The following is a 21,564-nucleotide window of genomic DNA, read 5'->3' as shown; positions in this document are numbered from 1 at the left end:
TGGATTCCTGCGATTCAAACTGAAGAGACTACGAGCCTATTAAATTCCCTAGAAGCAAATAAACCTAAAAGCCAGAATAATCAAGATGTAATCATAATGTTTATTATAGTCTAAATATATGAATAAATTATGTTAATTCTACTTCTCATCATTCAGTTATTTGATATGCCTTTGTTCATTTCACGTTCACCATTTACCATATTAGAATTCAGTAATCACAATGATAGATTTTATTGTTTTTCTCAAATCATACCAACTCAGTTATAATATATTGTGTTGTATATCATAAGAAACGTGTATTTGCAAGTGCCGATCGTTATTGTTTTGAAATAGGTTATAGTTTTCTTTGGGCTTACAGAAAATGAGAATTTCCGAATTAAATGGGTAACAAAAATAAAGTTAATTTCCCGCTAAGTTAATCATTTTCAATTATTTGTGGTAAAAGGATTCTAGATGTAAGTGAATTATGGGTTTTCTGTTTTCTGAGTAAATCCTCCAGACACACACTTGCACACACTGAAGAAATGACGCGCAATTCTATATCAATTATCAGGTGGTAGACAGAGCAAATATAAACAGAGAATTGTGTGGATGCGACTAAGTGACTAGTTAAATTACTAAAAAGAACAGAACTGAGGACATGCTAGTACTTATTTATAGACATTAGGGAACATAGTAGATTCATACCGAAACATGTGGATGGTGTGGACCTTTCTACATGTAAACATGAGTCGAGCGGGTCACCTCGGTTCTGGAAACATCCATTACGGGTCAGTACCCAGTACATAGGCTATGTAGATCGTCAACGCACATGCTGTTTTATTTATATATATATATATATATATATATATATATATATATATATATATATATATATATATATATATATATATGTGTGTGTGTGTGTGTGTGTGTGTGTGTGTGTGTGTGTGTGTGTGTGTGTGTGTGTGTGTGTGTGTCAGCAAATATAACAATAATGATACTGAATAAAGATTATGATATTTATATGCATTGTAAACTACAGGTACTAAAAAAATAAAAATAAGAGGACTAGCAAAAGCACGGTGAAAATTCACAAGATTGTATGATTTAGCTTATATATTTGTAGCGTAAAGTTTTGATGTTATAAATACCTGAGCAAAATAATCATGTAGGCCTATGACACGCCAAAGTATCAAAACCATTCCTAAATAAACTGGTTCAGAATAGGCATTAGTATGACAAAGATTATTCCTAGATTCCTCAACGGAGTCCACATCTAAAAAAGTCAGTTACCTATGATGGAGCAATGCAGTTCATCTCTATTTTATCATTACAAAAACGTGTTTTCCTGTTATTAAAATTCTCTCCCTCTACCTCTACCGCTAGAGAGTTATGGGGTCCTTTGACTGGCCAGACAGTACTACATATTATAAGACCCTTCTCTCTGGTTGCGGTTCTTTTCCTTTGCCTACACAGACACCGAATAGTCTGACCTATCCTTTACAGATTCTCCTCTGTACTCATACACCTGAAAACACTGAGATTACCAAACAATTCTTCTTCACCCAAGGGGTTAACTACTGCACTGTAATTGTTCAGTGGCTACTTTCCTCTTGGTAAGGGTAGAAGAGACTCTTTAGCTATGGTAAGCAACTCTTCTAGGAGAAGGTCACTCCAAAATCAAAGCATTGTTCTCTATTCTTGGGTAGTGCCATAGCCTCTGTACCATGGTCTTACACTGCCTTGGGTTAGAGTTCTCTTGCTTGAGGGTACACTCGGGCACACTTTTCTATCTAGTTTCTCTTCCTCTTGTTCTGTTAAAGTTTTCATAGTTTAAATAGGAAATATTTATTATAATATTGTTACTATTCCTAAAATATTTCATTTTTCCTTATTTCCTTTCCTCACAGGGCTATTTTCCCTGTTGGGGCTCCTGGGCTTATAGCATCCTGCTTTTCCAACTAGGGTTGTAGCTTAGCATATAATAATAATAATAATAATAATAATAATAATAATAATAATAATAATAATAATAAATATGATCACTCAAACCTCCTTCTTTCACTTTAGACCTATTAATCCCAACTGATAACACACGGATTTCTTTTTAAGTGATCACATTCACTTTGATGGTTAGATATACGTCTTTCTGTTCCTTCTGCGATTCATCTGCAGCAGGCATCTAAATGTATAAGACGAAACCAGAATCTTCAGATTTATCCTCAATACCTTATGTACTACATTATCAATAACGGTTAAGGTCATATCTTCTCCCCGAAGATACTTTCATTTTATTGATAAGTTGATATTAGCTATATATATATATATATATATATATATATATATATATATATATATATATATATATATATATATATATATATGTGTGTGTATGTGTGTGTATGTGTGTGTGTGTGTGTGTGTGTGTGTGTGTGTGTGTGTGTGTGTGTATGTGTGTTTTAATGGCCATCTCGAATGACGACCTGCATTACAGTGACAAATATCTACACTGGTATCCTGCAGCAGGAAGTCATGCAATTCACGACTTATCCATACTTATTCTAAGGAGCTGATACACATGGTTGTAACATCGAGAAAGGCTTACGTCCTTGAGCCCCTTATCGTGCAAACATCTGCCATTCCTAGAAGTGCTTCCGCATCAAGCCGATAATCTAAGATTAGATACGGAAGTCGGTTACAGTTCAGACATCTTGCGAGAAAGTTGTTTTCTCTCCTATCCAAATTTTAACGTCGTTGAAATGCTACAAGAAAGGACGTGGAAATAAATAAGATGAATATGTAGTTATTACTTTCATTGCACAAGGTTAGTGTTACGAGGTTGCAAGCACCCTAGAAAGGAAGGGAACAAATTGTTTATAAGGCAAAGGTGCTGAAGTCTATAAGCCTACGTGAAGATGCCACCCGTTAGTTCGCCGTCAACAACTGTTACTTGTATGTGCAAAAGTGCTAGTCACTAAAATCCAGAATGATTCCGCTAGAATAATCTTTCGGGTTTACCGATACATTTTGAACAGGAAATTTCACAGGTTTCTTTTAAAATGCAGTTGTCTTGATCTCGCGTTTAATCCTATCGCTGGCCACCAGAAATGAATGTTGTCACTACACTTTACCATGACTTGGATATGAATATTTAATTAGAAAGCCCACGAATGATATGATTTGAATTGTGCATTTTCTGAATGGTGACTTCATGGAAATTTACAGATAAGATCTGAATGATAACCAGTATGCGGACTCTTGGCACATCTGTTTACATTCGTTTTTAGACAAAAATGCAAAATTCGGCCGCATTTACAGATTCGTATGATAAAAGGCATACTCATCATAGCTTTTTTTTTCTCAATATTATTTACTGCAGAATACGTAATGGTTTGGAGCGTCAGTTACTTTTATACACGTTAGTAACGCTTGATTGGAGGCAAGAAATAGAAATAGATGGAAAAATTTGATTTTAGCGGCCGACCCTGTAGTGGGACTAATAGGGTCGAAAGAAGAAGTCTTGATCCTATCATATATAAAACAACAAATGCAGCTGTTTCTAGTCCATTGCAGGAATAAGGCCTCAGACATGTCCTTATTCATGTTTGAGGTTTGGTCAGTTTTCACATTGACGTTATCCAACTGCTTGCAGATTAGTAATGGTGGGAGACTTGTCTGATCGCTTACAGAAAACCACCCTAGTATGGACGGCCCTGGCTAGTAAAGCTTTGCTGATCATGGAGATACACAAACCCTCTCATCCCGTTAATACGTGTGTGTGTGTGTGTGTGTGTGTGTGTGTGTGTGTGTGTGTCGTTAGTCTTCTTTTAACTCTAAAGTTGGGTGTACGACTCAAAGTAATAGATTCAAATTTCACAACTCACTTTGAAATAATGAGATTCTTTTACTCAAATAGAAACCAAAACCTTAGGATTAGTTTGCAATTTAGAATTTACATATGATCAAAAACATTTTTATTTTTGTAACATGAAAATTATTACGTATTGTGGAATTTTGTAGTACTGCCAACCTTAAGAAAATTAGATCTCCATTCATGTATTCCATGTTCGGAATTTTATTATAAATGCGTACACATAAAATACTTACCACAAGGCATAAACAATAGGCCTAGATCGAAAAAAACCCCACTGAAATGCATCCAGAATGTAAAAATTTGCATAATGTTGGAGAGTTCCTTTAGCCAACAGCATTACCCTCGAAATTTTCTTGTCACTCAAGTATATATTTCAAAATTCAAAACCCGGTGTGAAGGAAAATGAAGGTTAATAACATATACCAAGATATTAAACCATTTTATTTCAAAAATACACAACACAGAATGGCACTCAGCCACACGCTTTTATTAGGTTTCCTTAAAATAAATTTAAAACCTGTGTTTTATTTCCTACCCTTATAAATAGCAGCACTCAGGACATTTCTTATCCGAACACCGGAGGTAATAGAAACCTTGATGTAGTGTAGTGGCTAAGAAAGAACTATTGGTTTGTGTTGTGACTTCAGTCTCTCTTGTGTCATAGTGCGAATAATTAGGTTATTCTCTTGCTAGCTGACTTACCGATATCTGATTTCGTTAGGCATAATTCAATTGAGGTAACATTTATGATCTGGCATAATTTCTATACATATCATACACTAGCAGAGAAAAATAGCTATACCACTCAGCTTTTGAAACCTTTGAAGAAATATGACATTGATTTTTGACGTTCCTATGATCAAAAGAAGAGTAACCCATTTTTAAGAGAAAACACAAGTCCTACGTCAGAGGTGTTTAAAAGTCTTAAAGACTCAAACCACCATTATGAGACCTTGCATAATGAATCAATAGATGTATCTTTTGGAACCATAAGTTTCATAAAAGAAGTCTAAGGAATTCAAGGCTACATTTTCTCTGACTCCCAAATGATACGTAGTTACCGGGAAAATGTATGAATATATAATTATTTAATCTCCTTTCATACACTCAAGGTTCCCACAAGTCGTTAGAGGCTCTGCATTTCTCAAATTAAATAATTTACCCGAATAATCGAAGAATTTGCATTGCATTTTTTTAACGTGTTTGGCGAAGCTGGAAAAAGAGACGTTATTCTAACAACGAAAGTCGTGAATACATTTATAGCAGTTATTCTAAATGACGGAATAGCTTTATATCTTTGATTTCCCTTAAGGCATTAAATCGTATCACAAATTTCTTCCTAGCTAATCTCTATCTACCGTATCACAGATACTCCAAGATTTCCTATATGTAGTTTTTCATAGGTTCAAGGTCGTATTTATTAACCGTAAGTTGTTAGATTTGATATATTTGCGTCTTTAAAGAAAAGAGAACGTAACAAGCATATCAACATATTCATTTACATACATACCAACTATAACACTCATCATCACATTCTTAACTAAATTAGGCAAAGGAACCGTAATGCATATTCTGCAAATTCGAGTCTCGTTTTCTCAGTAGTTGAATTCTCTATTTACAAACAGATGATAGATTTAAATGTGTTATTAATGTGTTTACCTGTCTACTTCAACTCTACAGATTCTATCTATGAGCTCTAGCCGTCAAGTAAAGACAAAATATAACTAAAAAATGCGTGTAACTAGTTAACTAGTTGCTTTAACTTGAGAGAGATTTCATGTATTGTTCTGTAGCTATTTCTGTGGGGATACTATAACTTCAATAAGTAGCTACTATCACTTCTGATATAGCAAAGCTGAGGCAATCTTACAAAAGAATTGGCGATATCCATTTCCTAATAGTATTCTGAAATAACAGTGGCAGCAATGAACTGTTTAGGCTACAGGATGAAATTCAAAAACAAAATTGTAACGTGCACTATTTTCCTTCACATCAGATTATGCACCCTGAAGAATTCACCGGTATTCAGACTTAGATGTAAACTTTTATGCATAGTCCAATGAGCTGCTACACTCAATAACATCCCGATACGAGGCTATATAGTAGGCTGTTCTCATAACAAACTGTTAAACAATTCACTGTACGTGGGGTAGAAAATCTTTTGTGGCTTCTCCCACATAAAAATATTATCCAGTGATTATATCAAAGGAAAATATATCATACTTCGAAATGCAGTAAATAATCAATAACTACTTGCGAAACACTTTGTACAAACGCTCTTAGTAACGGTATTCAACGAACTTTGTTAGCCAACTTGTTCAGTTTTCTGTATAGACTCAGTCAGATAGTAGTCACTCGCTCTAAGATTTTCTACAGTACACTAACACTCACTAGATTACACACTACTGTTCTAAAAGTCTGACGAAATATGTAGTTTTGGCCATATTGCCAGTATGGCTGTTTGAAACAAATTTTTGATAACTTATATATAACTCGATAATAGTCAGTGATTTTATCTTATAAACAATGTACTACATAGAATAAAATACTGCATAACCTCCTCTATTACTTCGTGTAATGACATTACCCGTTTACGTTATGACGTATCTCAGTAAGTGTTGTATTATAATAGGCCTATACAATAACTTCTCGTGCTCTGTGTCAAACAAGTCTTAAGATTCCCAAGAACTGTAGGAAAGTGCGCATCTAAATCTCACCAACACGAATGGAAAATGATCTATGCTTTTATGCAATTAGTGTGTTAATCACTGTTCAATACGGTTATAGGCAGTGTTCATTATATACAGTTATGATACTCTATATTGCATTTCTTACTTTTATAGTCTGTATGTTAATTAAATTGAGAAATTTTCTGATAATTTCAAAAGAAGGTTAAATTAAAGCAATTCAAAATCAAACTAAGAAAATTCCTCGTTTTATACTAGTTTTTATGTATTCTGTCCGAATCATTATGGAATATTCCATTATGTTTAGATAAGAACACAACTACCAACGGTTTTATGTTATTAGGAAGACTCATTATTATTATTATTATTATTATTATTATTATTATTATTATTATTATTATTATTATTATTATTATTATTATTATTTTCTTCAAATAAAAAGTGGATCGTGTTTTGCATTCCTGATATCAGATTATCATCTCTAAAGATCTTACGCATGCAAATAAGTTATCAGAAATGTTGTATTTACGACCAAAATTCAGTTCGATTGACTAATAAAAGTTACTGTCTGTATAGATTGCCTTACCTTGTGTAAGACACGGGTCTTGCCGTTGGGCAGCCCGTAAATAAGGATTACATTGGGGTAGGAGGTTCGGCTAGCACTCCTGCAATGACAATTTCAGCGTTACCAAATTTAGGTTTTTGCGCTAGACCTAGCAGTTCTCCGGTGTTTAACGATCATTCGGAAAGTAGCTAATTTGGTTAAATTTAGAATTAATTTCAAACTGTTCTTAGCTTAGAGTATAATGGCTTGAGCAAGTATGGCCTATGGGTGATAGGTCGGCCAAGGCACCAGCCACCCGTTGAGAACTTGAGATATTACCACTAGCTAGAGAGTTATTGGGTACTTTGACTGGCCAGATAGTACTACAGGGGACCCCTCTGTGGTTACGGCTCAGCTTTCTTTTGTCTACACATACACCGAATAGTCTAGCCTATTCTCAACACATCCTCCTCTTTCTTCATACAACCGACAACATTAAGATAACCGAAAAATTCTTCACTCAATGGGGTTAACTAATTGCACTTAATTCTTCAGTGGCTACTTTCAACTTGGCAGGGGTAGAAGAGACTCTTTAGATATGGTATACAGCTCTTCTAGGAGTAGCACACTCCAAAATCAAACCATTATTCTCTCGTCTTGGGTAATGTCATAGCCTTTGTACCGTTGTCTTCCACTGTCTTGGGTTAGAGTTCTTTTGCTTAAGGGTACACTCAGGCACATTATGCTGTTTCCTTATTTCCTTTCCTCACTGGGGTATTTTCTCTATTGGAGCTCTTGGGCTTATAGCATCATGCTTTTCCAACTAGGGTTGTAGTTTAGTTAGGAATAAAAATAATAGTTGAATGGTTTAATGCAAAATCGTGACAAAATAGATCGTTGTGCCACAGTTTGAAGTGGAAATCCCTTTCACTTTTCACAAAATGGAAACTTCTGAAGAACAAGGAAGAGCTTTCATCAGCATGCACTACAATATGAGTGCAAGAGATATAGCCAGTACATTCGGTATAGGCTAAACAAAAAACACTGTTACTAAGTGAATTCAGAGCCAAGGAAAAGTGCAGATTCTAACATAAACAAACGGCTGTAAAAGAAAATATCAATGGTTCTGAAAATATAACATACCAAAGCCTATTAATCTAATTAATAATGTAAATTATTTGATACACTTTTTAACGGAGCAGGCGAGGATCAGTCGGTCAAGCTGTACATTTATAGGTTGATATTCATCTTTCTACATTTTGTTTACGATAAATACAAACATCTTCCGTTCTTAATTAAAAAAGAAACATAACCAATGAAATATTGCTAATGATTTACATCTCCTTTGTATGAAAGTAATATAAAGCCCGGATAATAGATTAGTATAAATCTCCCAGGTGCTGTGAATCTGTATTCTGTCACCACAGAATGGTAGCGTCTGTGCCACCGGGAGAATAGTTGCAAGATACAGCTTGATGAATGAAACTATATACCTTACGTCTGAAACACTTTGGGAACTGATGCAATATTCTTTTTTTAGTGTAACTGGACTTATCTCGTTGCTATGGTATTTAAACCGGTGATTGAAATGCTATGTGAATAGGAGACTGGGTACAGTACAAATTCTTTAACATGCTCCGCCCATTAGCATCAGGATTGGCTGCCACCTTCTCACAGCAGGTTCATGTAACAATAATATTAATACTAAAATAGATTAAAGGTAATTATGATAATTTTATAATGACCCACGTGGCTGGCATGCACAACATATCCATGTACTGCTTGTCAAAATAGAGGAGCAATGAGATAATGTAAATTTGCAAGTGAAGCGAGCTACGGTAGAACAAAGACCATTTGAAGGCAGCCAATCACGATGCTTGGGGGCGGAGCTTGTTCAAGATTTTTTTTCACCCAGTCACGGACATACGAATATTTAAGAAAGATGTCCCGAGTGACTTAAGATGAAATATGGTTAAAGCTAATATAGCTTCCACATTTTTTTTTTAGAACAAATTTCGAAAACAGCCTCAATTATGGAAATCACTTATCAATTTGTTTTTTATCTATCATTACTAAATTTCATGAAAGATGATTAAGTTTGATTAAAAGTAAAATGTTCCACTTTCATAACATTTCAAGCTTTCCCGAAATATAGGATTGAAAATCGAACTATAATCATTGCCCATTCGTAAGTGATTTGGTGTGATGCAGGTGTACAAAAACATTTAAAGTAATTATAATGCATAGAGTCATGCTGGTAGAAACGTCATAGCCTAGGTCAAAGGGGACAGCGCAGAACCAGTGATATGTTGATATTAGAGTCGAAGCTCGGGATGAGGCATAGCCATTCGTTAGACGTAATAAAATGTTTATAGTCTGGTATGAACAACACGATGAGAACCGAGATGTTCCAATATTTCTAATTATTCATTTGTGTCAACATTTATTACAAGAAGCACTTTAGTTCGTTTTTGTTTGTTACTTAAGGTCTACCTTCCATCTTCAGACAATTAAATCTACTCGGAATATCCAAAATATAGTGTAAGAGCAGACACGCAAAGGCAATAGAGTCTATTGCAACATAAACTTGTGCTAATACGCCGCAGAGAGTTTCCCTGATAAAATAAGTGTTTTTCAGACGTTACTTAGGTATTATGCAGACATAAAAACATATCTTAAATATCGTAATTGCTGCTCGAACGATAATAACTAATGTTTCCTCCGTTGTACCTTATTTTATTGAGCGTATCTATTACTCCAAGTGTCAATTAAAGAACCCTTCTCTTATATCTAAACATCCGTGCAAAGAGTCAACAGTCAATGTTTATGTTACATGTAAGCTTCTGGGATTAGGCCTACATAAGGATACCTTCAGAAATATCTATTCCGAAGGTCCCGGACGACGTGAATTTCCATTTGATTGAAGAAGAAGAAAAAGAAGACCTCCTGTCTTTCTTAAACCTATTTGGCAGAATTCTAGTGGCACTCTCTCTCTCTCTCTCTCTCTCTCTCTCTCTCTCTCTCTCTCTCTCTCTCTCTCTCTCTCTCTCTCTCTCTCTCTCTAGTGTTTCCCCTTCATTTTAGATTTTAAATGTCTCTAAGGAAGGACAACTTGTTATTCTAAAAGTCAAATCCTCCCATATCAAAGCCGCCCATATCAAAACCGCCACCGTCCATATCATAACCCCCGTCCATCTCATCCATACCGCCCATGTCGTAACCGCCCATATCGTCCATGCCAGCCATATCATAGCCGCCCATTTCCTCCCCGCCGCCCATATCATAGCCGCCCATTTCCTCCCCGCCGCCCATCTCTTCGTAACCTACGTCTTCCAGGAGGCCAGGATCAACACCATCGGGGTTCATTTCTGCGTCAGGTTCCCCTCCGTAGTCAGGTTCAGGGGCTTCGGGTGGGACGCCTCCGTCTGGGCCTCCAGCCGCGTCTGGTTGGCCCGCAGCGGCCGCGGCGTCAGCGTTGTTGGCGTTGTCGTTGGTGATGTTGATGTTGTTGATGACATTTGTGTCCTGTGGCAATAATTTTGGTTGATTATACTATATATATATATATATATATATATATAATATATATATATATATATATATATATATATATATATATATATATATATATATATATATATATATATATATATATATATATATATTTTTTTTTTTTTAATTGTCTTATAATGCTTGTGAGTTGATGTGTATATTTTCTGTATTGCATGAAATGTTTCGGAGGGAGAAGATAACTTTATTTTGCATGAAATCTATGGCTAGGAAAAACATCTCTCTATATTTTGCATGAAACATTTTAAATCATTATTTCATATGAATACAATATTTTTCATATTCTATAATTGCAGGGAATGTTACCCAATTTACATGCTGTATGAAATCTTTTACATTCTACTCAACGCTGTACAGCCAGTCAAAACCCGGATGCACGATATATTCTAAATATGCTAATCTTAGCCTTCGTAGATATATAATGTCATAGCTGTTTCGAAACATGTGAATATTCTGATATATAATGCTTGGGAAGCTTTTTTTTTTTTTTTTTTTTTTTTGAAGCTTTATCTCTTTTCTTAAGAATTTAAAAGCAACCTATAACAAATTATCGCGAAATATTTACCCTTAGAATTGAATGTAGCTAAAATATATTTTACTTTACCTAATATTGATTCGCCTGGTTCATTAGTTAATGATAATGATTATTACATTTTTATACAGTTGCAAATATACATATTTCTCTTTTCATTTATTACATTCAGTGAATCAAATAGGGGGTAAAGATCCTAAATTAACTAATGTTTGTCCATTATGTTCTTTTTAACTGTTCGTTGGCTTTAATGAATTCTAGATGTAGACTTAATCTAAGATAAAACAAAAATTACATTACAACCTAAGAAAAAAATATTTACATAGCTTGCAGTTGTTCAGAGTTATATTGACTAATAAGTTAAGTTACACTGAATATATAACTACATAGTTCACGTTCGTCATTATGGTCCATGCAAAGGTATTAAAGTTAATCCCAGTAAAAAAATCTTCATTAACATGCAATAGCAAAGATTGGTGATCAGAGATACGATATAGTGAGAACGCAAACAGCTCATTTATTTACCTAACGCTTTGTTTACTAACCAATGATAAACAATATAAGGGGTATATTGGTTGGAATTAGTTGACAGCTCGTATACTTTCTTGCTTTCAATTATCACTTTCCATTTAATAACAGAATGATAAACGAAATATCATGATCAGAGTCCTTTGACTTTCGTGAGACTAAAGAAATGCGAATAAAATATAAGGAAACGAATTTTAATTAACAAAATAATTAATGTTCTTCGATAAGAGGATCTTGGCAAGTCTCACCAAAGGATCTTGGTCTCACCTGGTTATGGAATCCTCCACCGGAGAATCCTCCGAATCCGCCGTACGCCGGAACGCCGAATCCCATCCCACATCCCCATCCGCCGATCCCGATCCCGAATCTGGGACCCCATCCGCTCAGGGCTGCTCCCATCATCATGCCACTGGCGAAGTCCATCCCGTCTCCACCTCGATCGACGATGACGGTATTCGTTCCCCCGCCGTAACCACCTCCGTATCCCCCTCCATAACCGCCTCCCCTTCCGTAGCCACCGCCGTAACCGCCGCCTCTCCCGCCGTAGCCACCTCCTCTCCCTCCATAGCCACCTCCTCCAAAGCCTCCGCCTCCGGGAGGGTTTGTTGGTGCAGGTGCAGGTGCTGGAGAAGAACAATGAAGATTATATTATATGCATACATACACACGCACATTACATATAGTATATACAGTATACACAGTATATATAACGGATTTTGAGCGAAGCGAAAAATCTATTTTTGGGTGAGATAGCCATGGCGTCCTGATGGAAGGTTCCTGTTTGGTAGCTTCCTTGGGTATAAGACTACTAAGATATTCCCAGAGAATTTAACCACAGGTTATCACAGAATTCTAACTTCTGGAGCGAGTATCTCAAAGGTTTCCCTTTAAGACATCGTAATACAACAGGGGACACGCATGTCTGAACGTGCCACATAGCTATCTCCACCCCGAACAGAGTTAATGCTTCGGTGTGTAAGGGCTGAGAATAGCTGGGAGCCGTTCCACAGCTAATCTCACTCGTGGCTACTACTGATACTCGAGACGTAAACAAACGGACGCCATTGCTCTAATGACGTCACGCGCGTCTTTATCCTGGCGCCAGTTGCTGCCCATCACCATGATACAATTGTGTAGGGTGGGAACAAACTGAACGAAGTAGTAGGGAGGGTCCATCAGGACGCCATGGCTATCTCACCCAAAAATAGATTTTTCGCTTCGCTCAAAATCCGTTTTTTGGGCTCAAGCCATGGCGTCCTGATGGAAGAGTACCAGAGAATCAATGTATCGTGGTAGATTTTCCCCCAGAGTTAAGTGCCTAGGCATTGACAAAACAGCAAAGTAATCTTAGGTAAGAACCATAGGAACGAAGTATCCTGCCCCCCATTGGTAGGAAGTTCCCATGGGCTATGCCGACGTCAAAGTGGTATTGAAGGGCTATTCATCTTGACAGAAGAACTTTTAAGAACTTAGAGATGAAGCAGAATGTTTGATATTTGTATAGGAACATTCTGAAGTAGACCAGTGGTGGTTGGGCACTGTGTATAGAGTTCATCTCCTGATTATCAGAAGTAAGTATTCGTGTAGGAACCTTACTGAGACAAGGTGAATATAATTTAGGATTAGACATCTTAAATTCTTCATGACCATAAGAAAGGAGGAATAAATAAAACTATGACAGTATGTATTTCATAGTAAGTAGGAGCTGAAAGAGACGCATAAGTAATAAAATAGAAATTTTATTTCACAATGCAGAAATTAAATAATTTACAGCAAAAGTAAAGTTCATTTACAGTAATAATAATGTACATAGAAATAAAGGCTTGCTCTTGAATCTGAAAAGGAATTTCAGGATTAGTAGGTACTCGTTCTCGAGGAACGCAAGTCTTTAAACAACACATCATGCTCAAGGCATGCGGCACTTGTGTGACACTATGACATTTCACCTGGGATAAGAACAGTTATAAAAGCACTAAGTGTTTTTAGACATCACTATGAATCACGCGAGGGTCAACATAGGCACCCGAAGAGTTAGAGTCCCAAGTAACTCACTGTTCTACGCAGAGTTAGGTGCAGGTTTCATAACACTACCTGCGGCTACCACAAAATGTTTGATTTCGTGCACTTGTTTCGCATAATGTTTAAAGAAAACTCGCGAGGACTTCCAGCCCGTAAAGTTTTTAAGGCTCTCAAAGTCCATGCTCTGAAAGAAGTTCAGAGAAGATGCCACTTTTCTAGGATCATGACCAGCGGGTGTACTGTTCGGATCCGCTCTGCGAATGAAGTAGGTGATTTTCGCTCTTAATTGTTTCAGTGACAGGTCGCTGCCCGATGTTTCTCCTTTGAAGAGTTGGCCTCCACCAAAGTTCGAAGTTCTGCGAAGATAGACCTTGAGACTCTCTACTGGACATAGAGAGACATCCTCCTTCAGGGGGCATATTCTCCAAGGGCCCCATCTTTTGGTGGGTAATTCGTTTTTGGCGAGAAACGTCGGATCAGGGGAGAGGGTCACTTCTCCTGAATCAGCAAACAGGATGTGTCCCTCTTCTCTTGATAATGCCACTATTTCGCTGACTCGAGCTCCCGAGGCGAGAGCAAATAAAAATATAACTTTCTGAGTCAGATCCTTGAGGGGGCATGAATTGTTGTCCAAGTTGGAGGCGAAATGGAGCACCTTGTCTAGTGACCAGGAGATCGGTTTCGGAGGGGGTGCGGGGCGTAGGCGAGCACATGCTTTTGGTAATTTGTTAAAGATGTCGTTGGACAGATCAATTTGGAAAGCATATAGAATTGGTCTAGTCAAAGCCGATTTGCAGGTTGAAATCGTATTGGCTGCTAATCCTTGTCCATGAAGGTGAATGAAGAAGGACATACAGAAATCAATGGTGATTTCTTTAGGATTTTTTGCTTTAACAAAGGAGACCCATTTCCTCCAGGATGATTCATATTGCCGTCTCGTGGATTCGGTCTTGTATTCCTCTAGGAAGTCTAGACTTTTCTTCGAGATCCCAAACCTCTTCTTTGCGGCAAGGGAGAGAAAATCATGAGATGAAGGTCCTTGATTTTCGATGATGAAGCGAAGACAGTCGACTTCTGTACTTGTTGAGAGAGAACTGGGCCCGGGAGAGGGATCAGCTTGGGCTGCAGCTCCAGGACCAGGGGGTACCAGTTGCTCCGGGGCCACTTGGGAGCCACTAGGGCCGCTGTCCCTTTGAAGGTTCTCAGTTTGGAGAGGACTTTCAACAGAAGGTTGGTGGGAGGGAACAGGTATATCTTGGACCATCTGTTCCAGTCCAGTGACATGGCGTCCACCGCTTCTGCTTTGGGGTCCTCGTACGGGGCTACGTACAGAGGAAGTTGATTGTTGTCGCTCGTTGCAAAGAGATCTATCTGAAGTTCTGGGACTTGATGGGAGATGAAGGAGAATGATCTTGCGTCTAGAGACCATTCCGACTCTATCGGGTTTGTCCGAGATAGAGCATCCGCTGTCACGTTGCGGAATCCTTGTAGGTGAACTGCAGACAGGTGCCACTTCTTCTTCTCCGCCAGACGGAAGATTGGGAGAAGCACCTGATTTATCTGGGGCGATCTTGAGCCCTGGCGATTGAGACAACGAACTACCACCGAGTTGTCTAGGGTTAGACGGATGTGGATCGAGGGCGGCGGGGATAACTTCTTCAGAGTAAGAAGGACCGCCATGGCCTCCAAGATGTTTATGTGGAACGTCTTGAATAGTGGAGACCAGGTCCCTTGAGCTTGTTTCAGGTGGGAGTGACCTCCCCAGCCTTCCAGTGAGGCATCCGTGTGGATGTTGAGTGATGGAGGGGGGTGTTGGAGAGGAATGGACCTTTTCAGGGCCTTTGCTTCCGACCACGGCTTTAGGAGGCGTCGAAGTCTGTTTGGAAGCCGTCTCTTGAGGTCTCTTCGAGCGATGGATGCCGATCGTCTCCAGACTCCCGCGGCATCCTTTAGCTGTGCGCGAAGCACTGGGTTTGTCACTGAGGCGAATTGTAGAGAGCCTAGAACTCGTTCCTGCTGTCGTCTTGAAATGCGTTTGGATTTCAGTAGTCGCTTGACAGACCCTGCTATTTCCTTCCTTTTCTTCTGGGGGATGGAAAGGCGGTGTGACTGAAGATTCCAGTGGATTCCCAACCACTGAAACTTCTGAGCTGGAGAGAGGCGAGATTTCTTCTCGTTGATCTTGAATCCCAGGTGTTCTAGGTACTGGGTAACTTCGTTGCAAGACTTTGCACACTCTTCGGGCGATGGAGCCCAAACTAGCCAGTCGTCGAGGTAGGCCATCACCTGGACGTTTCTTAGGCGGAGCTGTTGTACTATGGCATCCGCCAGCTTTGTGAAGATCCGAGGGGCCACATTGAGGCCGAATGGCATGGCCCGGAAGGCGTAGCTTTTTCTTTGGAGTCGAAATCCTAGGTAGGAGGAAGCGTGATGGTTCATTGGAATGTGCCAGTAGGCATCCGCCAGGTCTATAGAGACCGTGTAGGAACCTTGAGGCAGAAGGGTCCTTATTTGTTGAAGCGTCAGCATCTTGAATTTGTTGTTCTCTATGAACTTGTTGAGGGGGGATAAGTCCAGAATGACTCTGAGCTTGTCTGAGTCCTTCTTGGGAACGCAAAACAGTCTCCCTTGGAACCTGGTGGACTTTACCTTCCTTATCACCTTCTTGTTCAAGAGGTCTAGAACATATTCTTCCAGAATGGGGGTCGATTGTTGGAAGAACCGCTGGAAGATTGGGGGTGGTTGCACCCAACTCCAGCCTAGACCGTTCTTGATGATGCTGTGTGCCCAGGGATCGAAGGTCCAACGATCCTGGAATTGGCGGAGTCTTCCTCCCACCGGAAGCACTTCATTGCTTCTGGTGTCCCGAGGACTTGTTGCCTCGGCCGCTAGCTCCCTTTCCTCCTCTACCTCTGGAGGGACGACGAGATGCGTCTCTGCTTGCACCCCTGGACGAGCCTCTACCTTTGGCATGAAAGGTAGTGGATGGTTGCTCAAAGGCAGGGGTGAAGACCGGTGACTGTGACAACACCGGTTGGGGGACCAATTGAAAGGTCTGCTGTGGTTGGGCAACCACTTGGGAGGTAGCGGGTCCCGGAAACTGACGTCGTTGTTGACGTTGCTGGGGTTTTGGCTTCTGTGGTTTCCTCTTAGGCTGAGGTCCATCGTCCTGAGAGGGTTTCCTTTTTCTGGACATGCCCCACTTGTGGAGAAGGTTCCTATTCTCCGTGGCGGCTCTGTCAGTTATTTCCTTGACAAGGTCAGAAGGAAACAGGTGCTTTCCCCAGATGTTGGAGGAAATCAGCCTCCGGGGTTCGTGTTTCACGGTGGCACCGACAAACACGAATTCACGACAGGCTCTACGAGCCTTTATGAAATGGTACAAGTCCTTCATTACTGTAAGTAAGTGGGATTTGGCTAGTACCATGTAGTGATCAGGTACTCTTGTGTCACAGGCCATAACTTCAAGTTGGACTTGATGAAAAAGAGATGCCGCAAGCCTCTCCTTCGTGTCTTGTTCCCGGCGAAGGAGGTGATCATTGAGCTTAGGGAGGTCCTCATTAAACTGACGTCCGGCGACGTCAGGATCGAGCCTACCCACGACGAAAGTATGTTGAACATCTTTCCATTGTCTAGTGTCAGGGGGTGTCACGATGGAGAAGGGTCTGCACTCCTCCAGTGCAGGGCAGGGTTTTCCTTCTTCCGCCGCTTTAAGGCATGCGGCTAAGGCCTTTTCCAAGAAAGGAAGAACCGCAGTGTCAGGTGCGACATATGTAGGATGCTTCTTGCTCAAGGCAGGAAGCTTAGAGCAGGTAAAGCCCCTGCTCTTAAATGCGGAGGCTAGCATAGCCTGGGCCTTTGCGAGATCGAACACTATCTCTTCCTTAGGTTCGGTCTCCTCCTTCGAGGCAGGTTCGGAACGAAGCCGGACGTAACAGTCCGGGTAGGCCTCGAAGCTTGGGAAGAACTCCACGTCTTCCAACGGGACCGTGCCAATCTTGTCACTAACAAAGATCCTGCCGGTCGCAATAACCATATGCTCTGCATACCTCCACGGGTTGGCATGAGAGCAAGCTGGGAGATCCTTAACCGAAATCTTCTTCGGTTCTCTGGATCCAATCATTGACCTGATGGACTCCTGGTTCTCCTTCAGTCTGTCGTCCATGACAGCTCTAATCAGCCGGATCAGTTCTTGGGTAGACGAAGAGGGATCCGGGGTCGAGGAGGTAGACGGAATGGACACATCCGTCGGTGTAGGAGTAGGCGGAGGGATGGATGAGGGAGGAGCTCCAAGCTCCGACTCGGTGTATTCCACCTTGTCTTCGTCCTCTTCGGCTCCTTGAGCCATAAGCGTCTTCTCCGTGTCTTCCGAGACGTCAGAGATCTGCTCATCATCCTCGGAATCTAAACGACACTCATGCATGGACTGAGCCATGACCACATCAGGTTCCACCGTAATTTGGACAGTGGGGATTGCGTCTTTCGGAACCACTGAGTCAGGAGAGGCCTTAGGGAACAACAGGGACCTCAGTTCTTCGGTGGCCAGGTACGGTCCGGTAGCATTTTTCTGAAAGCCACGCACCCACTTGCGCAGCTTTTCACGAGAAATGTCTCTAACCTCCGCTGAGGGAGGGTTATGGAAGGCCTCAACTAGGTGGGCCTGGCAGACCGTACAATCCAGTGGATTCCAGAACTTCAAATCCCCTTTCTTGTCTGCACAAGGGGCGTGAGTCCTACAAGCCGTATGCCCGTAAAACTGCGGGCGTTTCACAGCGCAGAAGGCGAAGTCACACTTCATCTGCTCCTCCTGTGGAAGAAAGAGAAAATGAGTATGGGGGAGTCATAGGAATGGCTCTTAAATTAAGTTAATATTAATCATTAATTTTAACTTAAAGAAGGTGTGATGCATAGAGAATGAAAACAGTAAAGGAGAACACGCTCCATGCATCTCGCCCGGCTGGTTACCATAAGCTTGGTCCTGGGATAATCCAAATGACCGAGATCATTGGATATAGTTTCCTAGGATTCCCATTATATTGGAACTCCATGGAAAGCCAAGGACAAGGTTGGGATCGAATTCATTCGGTTCCCAGTTAAGAGCCAGAAGGCCTCATAAAGGTAACTGCTTCTGGCAACCAGCCGTGCTAAGATGCACATAGCATGCTGGAATTAGAAGAATGCAAAGAGACAGCATGATCACTAATAAAGCAGTACTAAGTACTGATCTTAAAAGCAAAGCAGCTTATCTATTTGCTATGTAGGGCTATCTTAGTCTTATGATAGCTACAGTGAGGGGGTGCAAGTATTCTTGACGCCTCCGGGGCATCCGGCAAGCCGCCGGCATGCCGGAGCTCGCTCCAGCATAGATTCTGGCATTAGAACAGACAATTTTCAAAAGTCAGTTAGATACCAGGATGGCGGCCGCCGGCACAACGGCGGCACGCCGGCAAGGAGCGGCGGCTCCGGCAGCCGGAGGATGCCAGGTTGGTGACTGGGATAAGGATGGTACAGGTAGTATCGGGTTGCCGGCAGTATATGCCGGCACTCCGGTGATCGACCGGCAAGCGGACGATTAGATAGGAGTAGGAGAGCCGCCGGTAGTAGCCGGCGGCAGCCGGCAGTCCCTCGGTACACGGGGGGCTGGCGGCAAGGGTAGGGAAGTCACCAAGAGGGAGGCAGGTATTGCCGACAGTAGAGGCGGAAAGAGACCGGCACCCGGATAGATAGAGAGACAGGGGGAGGGGGGAAGGAATGCAGGAAGTACCGTCAGGGTTCCAGACATCCCTCCCCCTCCCTGAGAGGGTGTACCCATGATAGAGACAGGCTCTAACATCCATAAGCAGGGGTCACTAGGGACCGGGAGCAGGTAGCCCAAGGGAGGGCTAGGGAACACCCAAGAGGGGGGGGGGAGACTCCCCTATGCAGAACTACACTAGTAACTAACCTTATAGGACACTATGAAGGTATATGTACCAGAGCGGACTGCACAGGGAAGCTCGGGTAGCCCTACTCATCCACCCTAAGGAGGATTTGTAGGACAGGGGACAGATGAGTATAAACTAACCTAAGCATAGGCTAGGCTATACAAGAGATAGGTGGGGAGGGAGAAGAGAGAGGTCTTCCCAGGAAGGGTTTCTGTACCAGAGCGGCCACTAAGGGAAGGGAGGACACTCCCTAACCTAAGATCAGGCTGATCGGCTAAAACGGTGCAAGAGTACAGTTTCAGCATGGAACAGAGAAACCTTCCTAACCCGACCTAGAGCAGGGCTAAAAGTCCTGAACTAGGTAAGGAAGAAGACATATCGCTATCGCAGGGAAGTCATAGACTATCCTAGCCATAGAGGTAGGCTAGCCTAACCTCACTCTCAGACGCAATCCTAAAGGGGGTTCATTCCTTTAGGGAGGACTGAGAGGCGATATATATACTCTATTAGACAATTAATCCCTTTACTCAGAAAAGGGATCAAGGCTAAATAGAGGGAATGCCATGGCAGGGGATGAAGGAAGCATATAGGGGTCCTAAGGTTAGGTTAGGCTAGAAAGAATCACTGACTAGCCTATCCCCTATATGGTCCCTGAAGGCGAAAACATTTGCATCACTAGTCAAAAGTATTGTAAATTAATAATGCCACTATCTTCATAACTTAGTCTAGGATCACTAATAAATCATGCATGAACACTTGTATGTAGGCTCCTGGCCTGGGGGCTATAGTAGCCGACTGGTATAAGGTCAATCGATGACCGATAAAAAGCGTCTAAACACGATATAAAAGTTCCTAGCTATGAAGACTAAATAAACTAATGTATTCGATTAGTATATAATGCCGGAAGCGTTGTTGTGGCTAACTAAATAAGACATGCAAAACAACAACGACGCCATAAAATGGCGGGTCCGGTAGAGGCACAGCTCTGCCACAAAACATCAATTATTTCGCAAAATAATATTTACTTTACGGCCAGAGCTTAATTAAACAATACTGGAACCTTGTACTCAACTTTCCAGAAGAAGGCGAGGCTGAAGGTAACGACATAGCGAAGATGCAAAGCGATAAAGTTAACACAAGGGAAAATCCGTCTAAGTAGGGCAGCTACTAAACAAAGGATAAAGACGCGCGTGACGTCATTAGAGCAATGGCGTCCGTTTGTTTACGTCTCGAGTATCAGTAGTAGCCACGAGTGAGATTAGCTGTGGAACGGCTCCCAGCTATTCTCAGCCCTTACACACCGAAGCATTAACTCTGTTCGGGGTGGAGATAGCTATGTGGCACGTTCAGACATGCGTGTCCCCTGTTGTATTACGATGTCTTAAAGGGAAACCTTTGAGATACTCGCTCCAGAAGTTAGAATTCTGTGATAACCTGTGGTTAAATTCTCTGGGAATATCTTAGTAGTCTTATACCCAAGGAAGCTACCAAACAGGAACCTTCCATCAGGACGCCATGGCTTGAGCCCAAAAATATATATATATATATATATATATATATATATATATATATATATATATATATATATATATATATATATATATATATATATATATATATATATATATATAATGTGAGTATGCACACACACACGAACACACACACACACACACACATATATATATATATATATATATATATATATATATATATATATATATATATATATATATATATATATATATATATATATATATATATATATATATATATATATATATATATATATATATACATATGTGTGTGTGTGCATACTCACATTTTACTACATATATTGGAAAAATATAATTATAAAAGTTGACAGAAATTTACCATTGGAATAAGGAGGGAAGTTGAACAACCAT

General features: G+C 40.6%; 1 protein-coding gene across 1 annotated transcript in view; it reads right to left on the bottom strand.

The window, feature by feature from the left end:
- Positions 1–10,078: 10,078 nt before the first annotated feature.
- The window catches only part of LOC137640224 (uncharacterized), a 38,735-nt gene continuing 27,249 nt past the window's right edge, over positions 10,079–21,564 (bottom strand). The window contains exons 8-9 of the mRNA XM_068372786.1: positions 11,985–12,340; positions 10,079–10,612 (exon numbers count right to left, since the gene is read on the bottom strand). Coding sequence (XP_068228887.1) covers positions 10,208–10,612; positions 11,985–12,340 — 761 coding nt within the window. The 3' untranslated portion in view covers positions 10,079–10,207. The remainder of the gene's footprint in view (positions 10,613–11,984; positions 12,341–21,564) is intronic.

This window comes from Palaemon carinicauda, chromosome 4 (genome assembly GCF_036898095.1).
Source record: "Palaemon carinicauda isolate YSFRI2023 chromosome 4, ASM3689809v2, whole genome shotgun sequence".
NCBI classification, from domain to species: domain Eukaryota; kingdom Metazoa; phylum Arthropoda; class Malacostraca; order Decapoda; family Palaemonidae; genus Palaemon; species Palaemon carinicauda.
The sequence above is the reverse complement of the archived record's forward strand: the minus strand, read 5'-3'. Positions and strand labels throughout refer to the sequence as shown.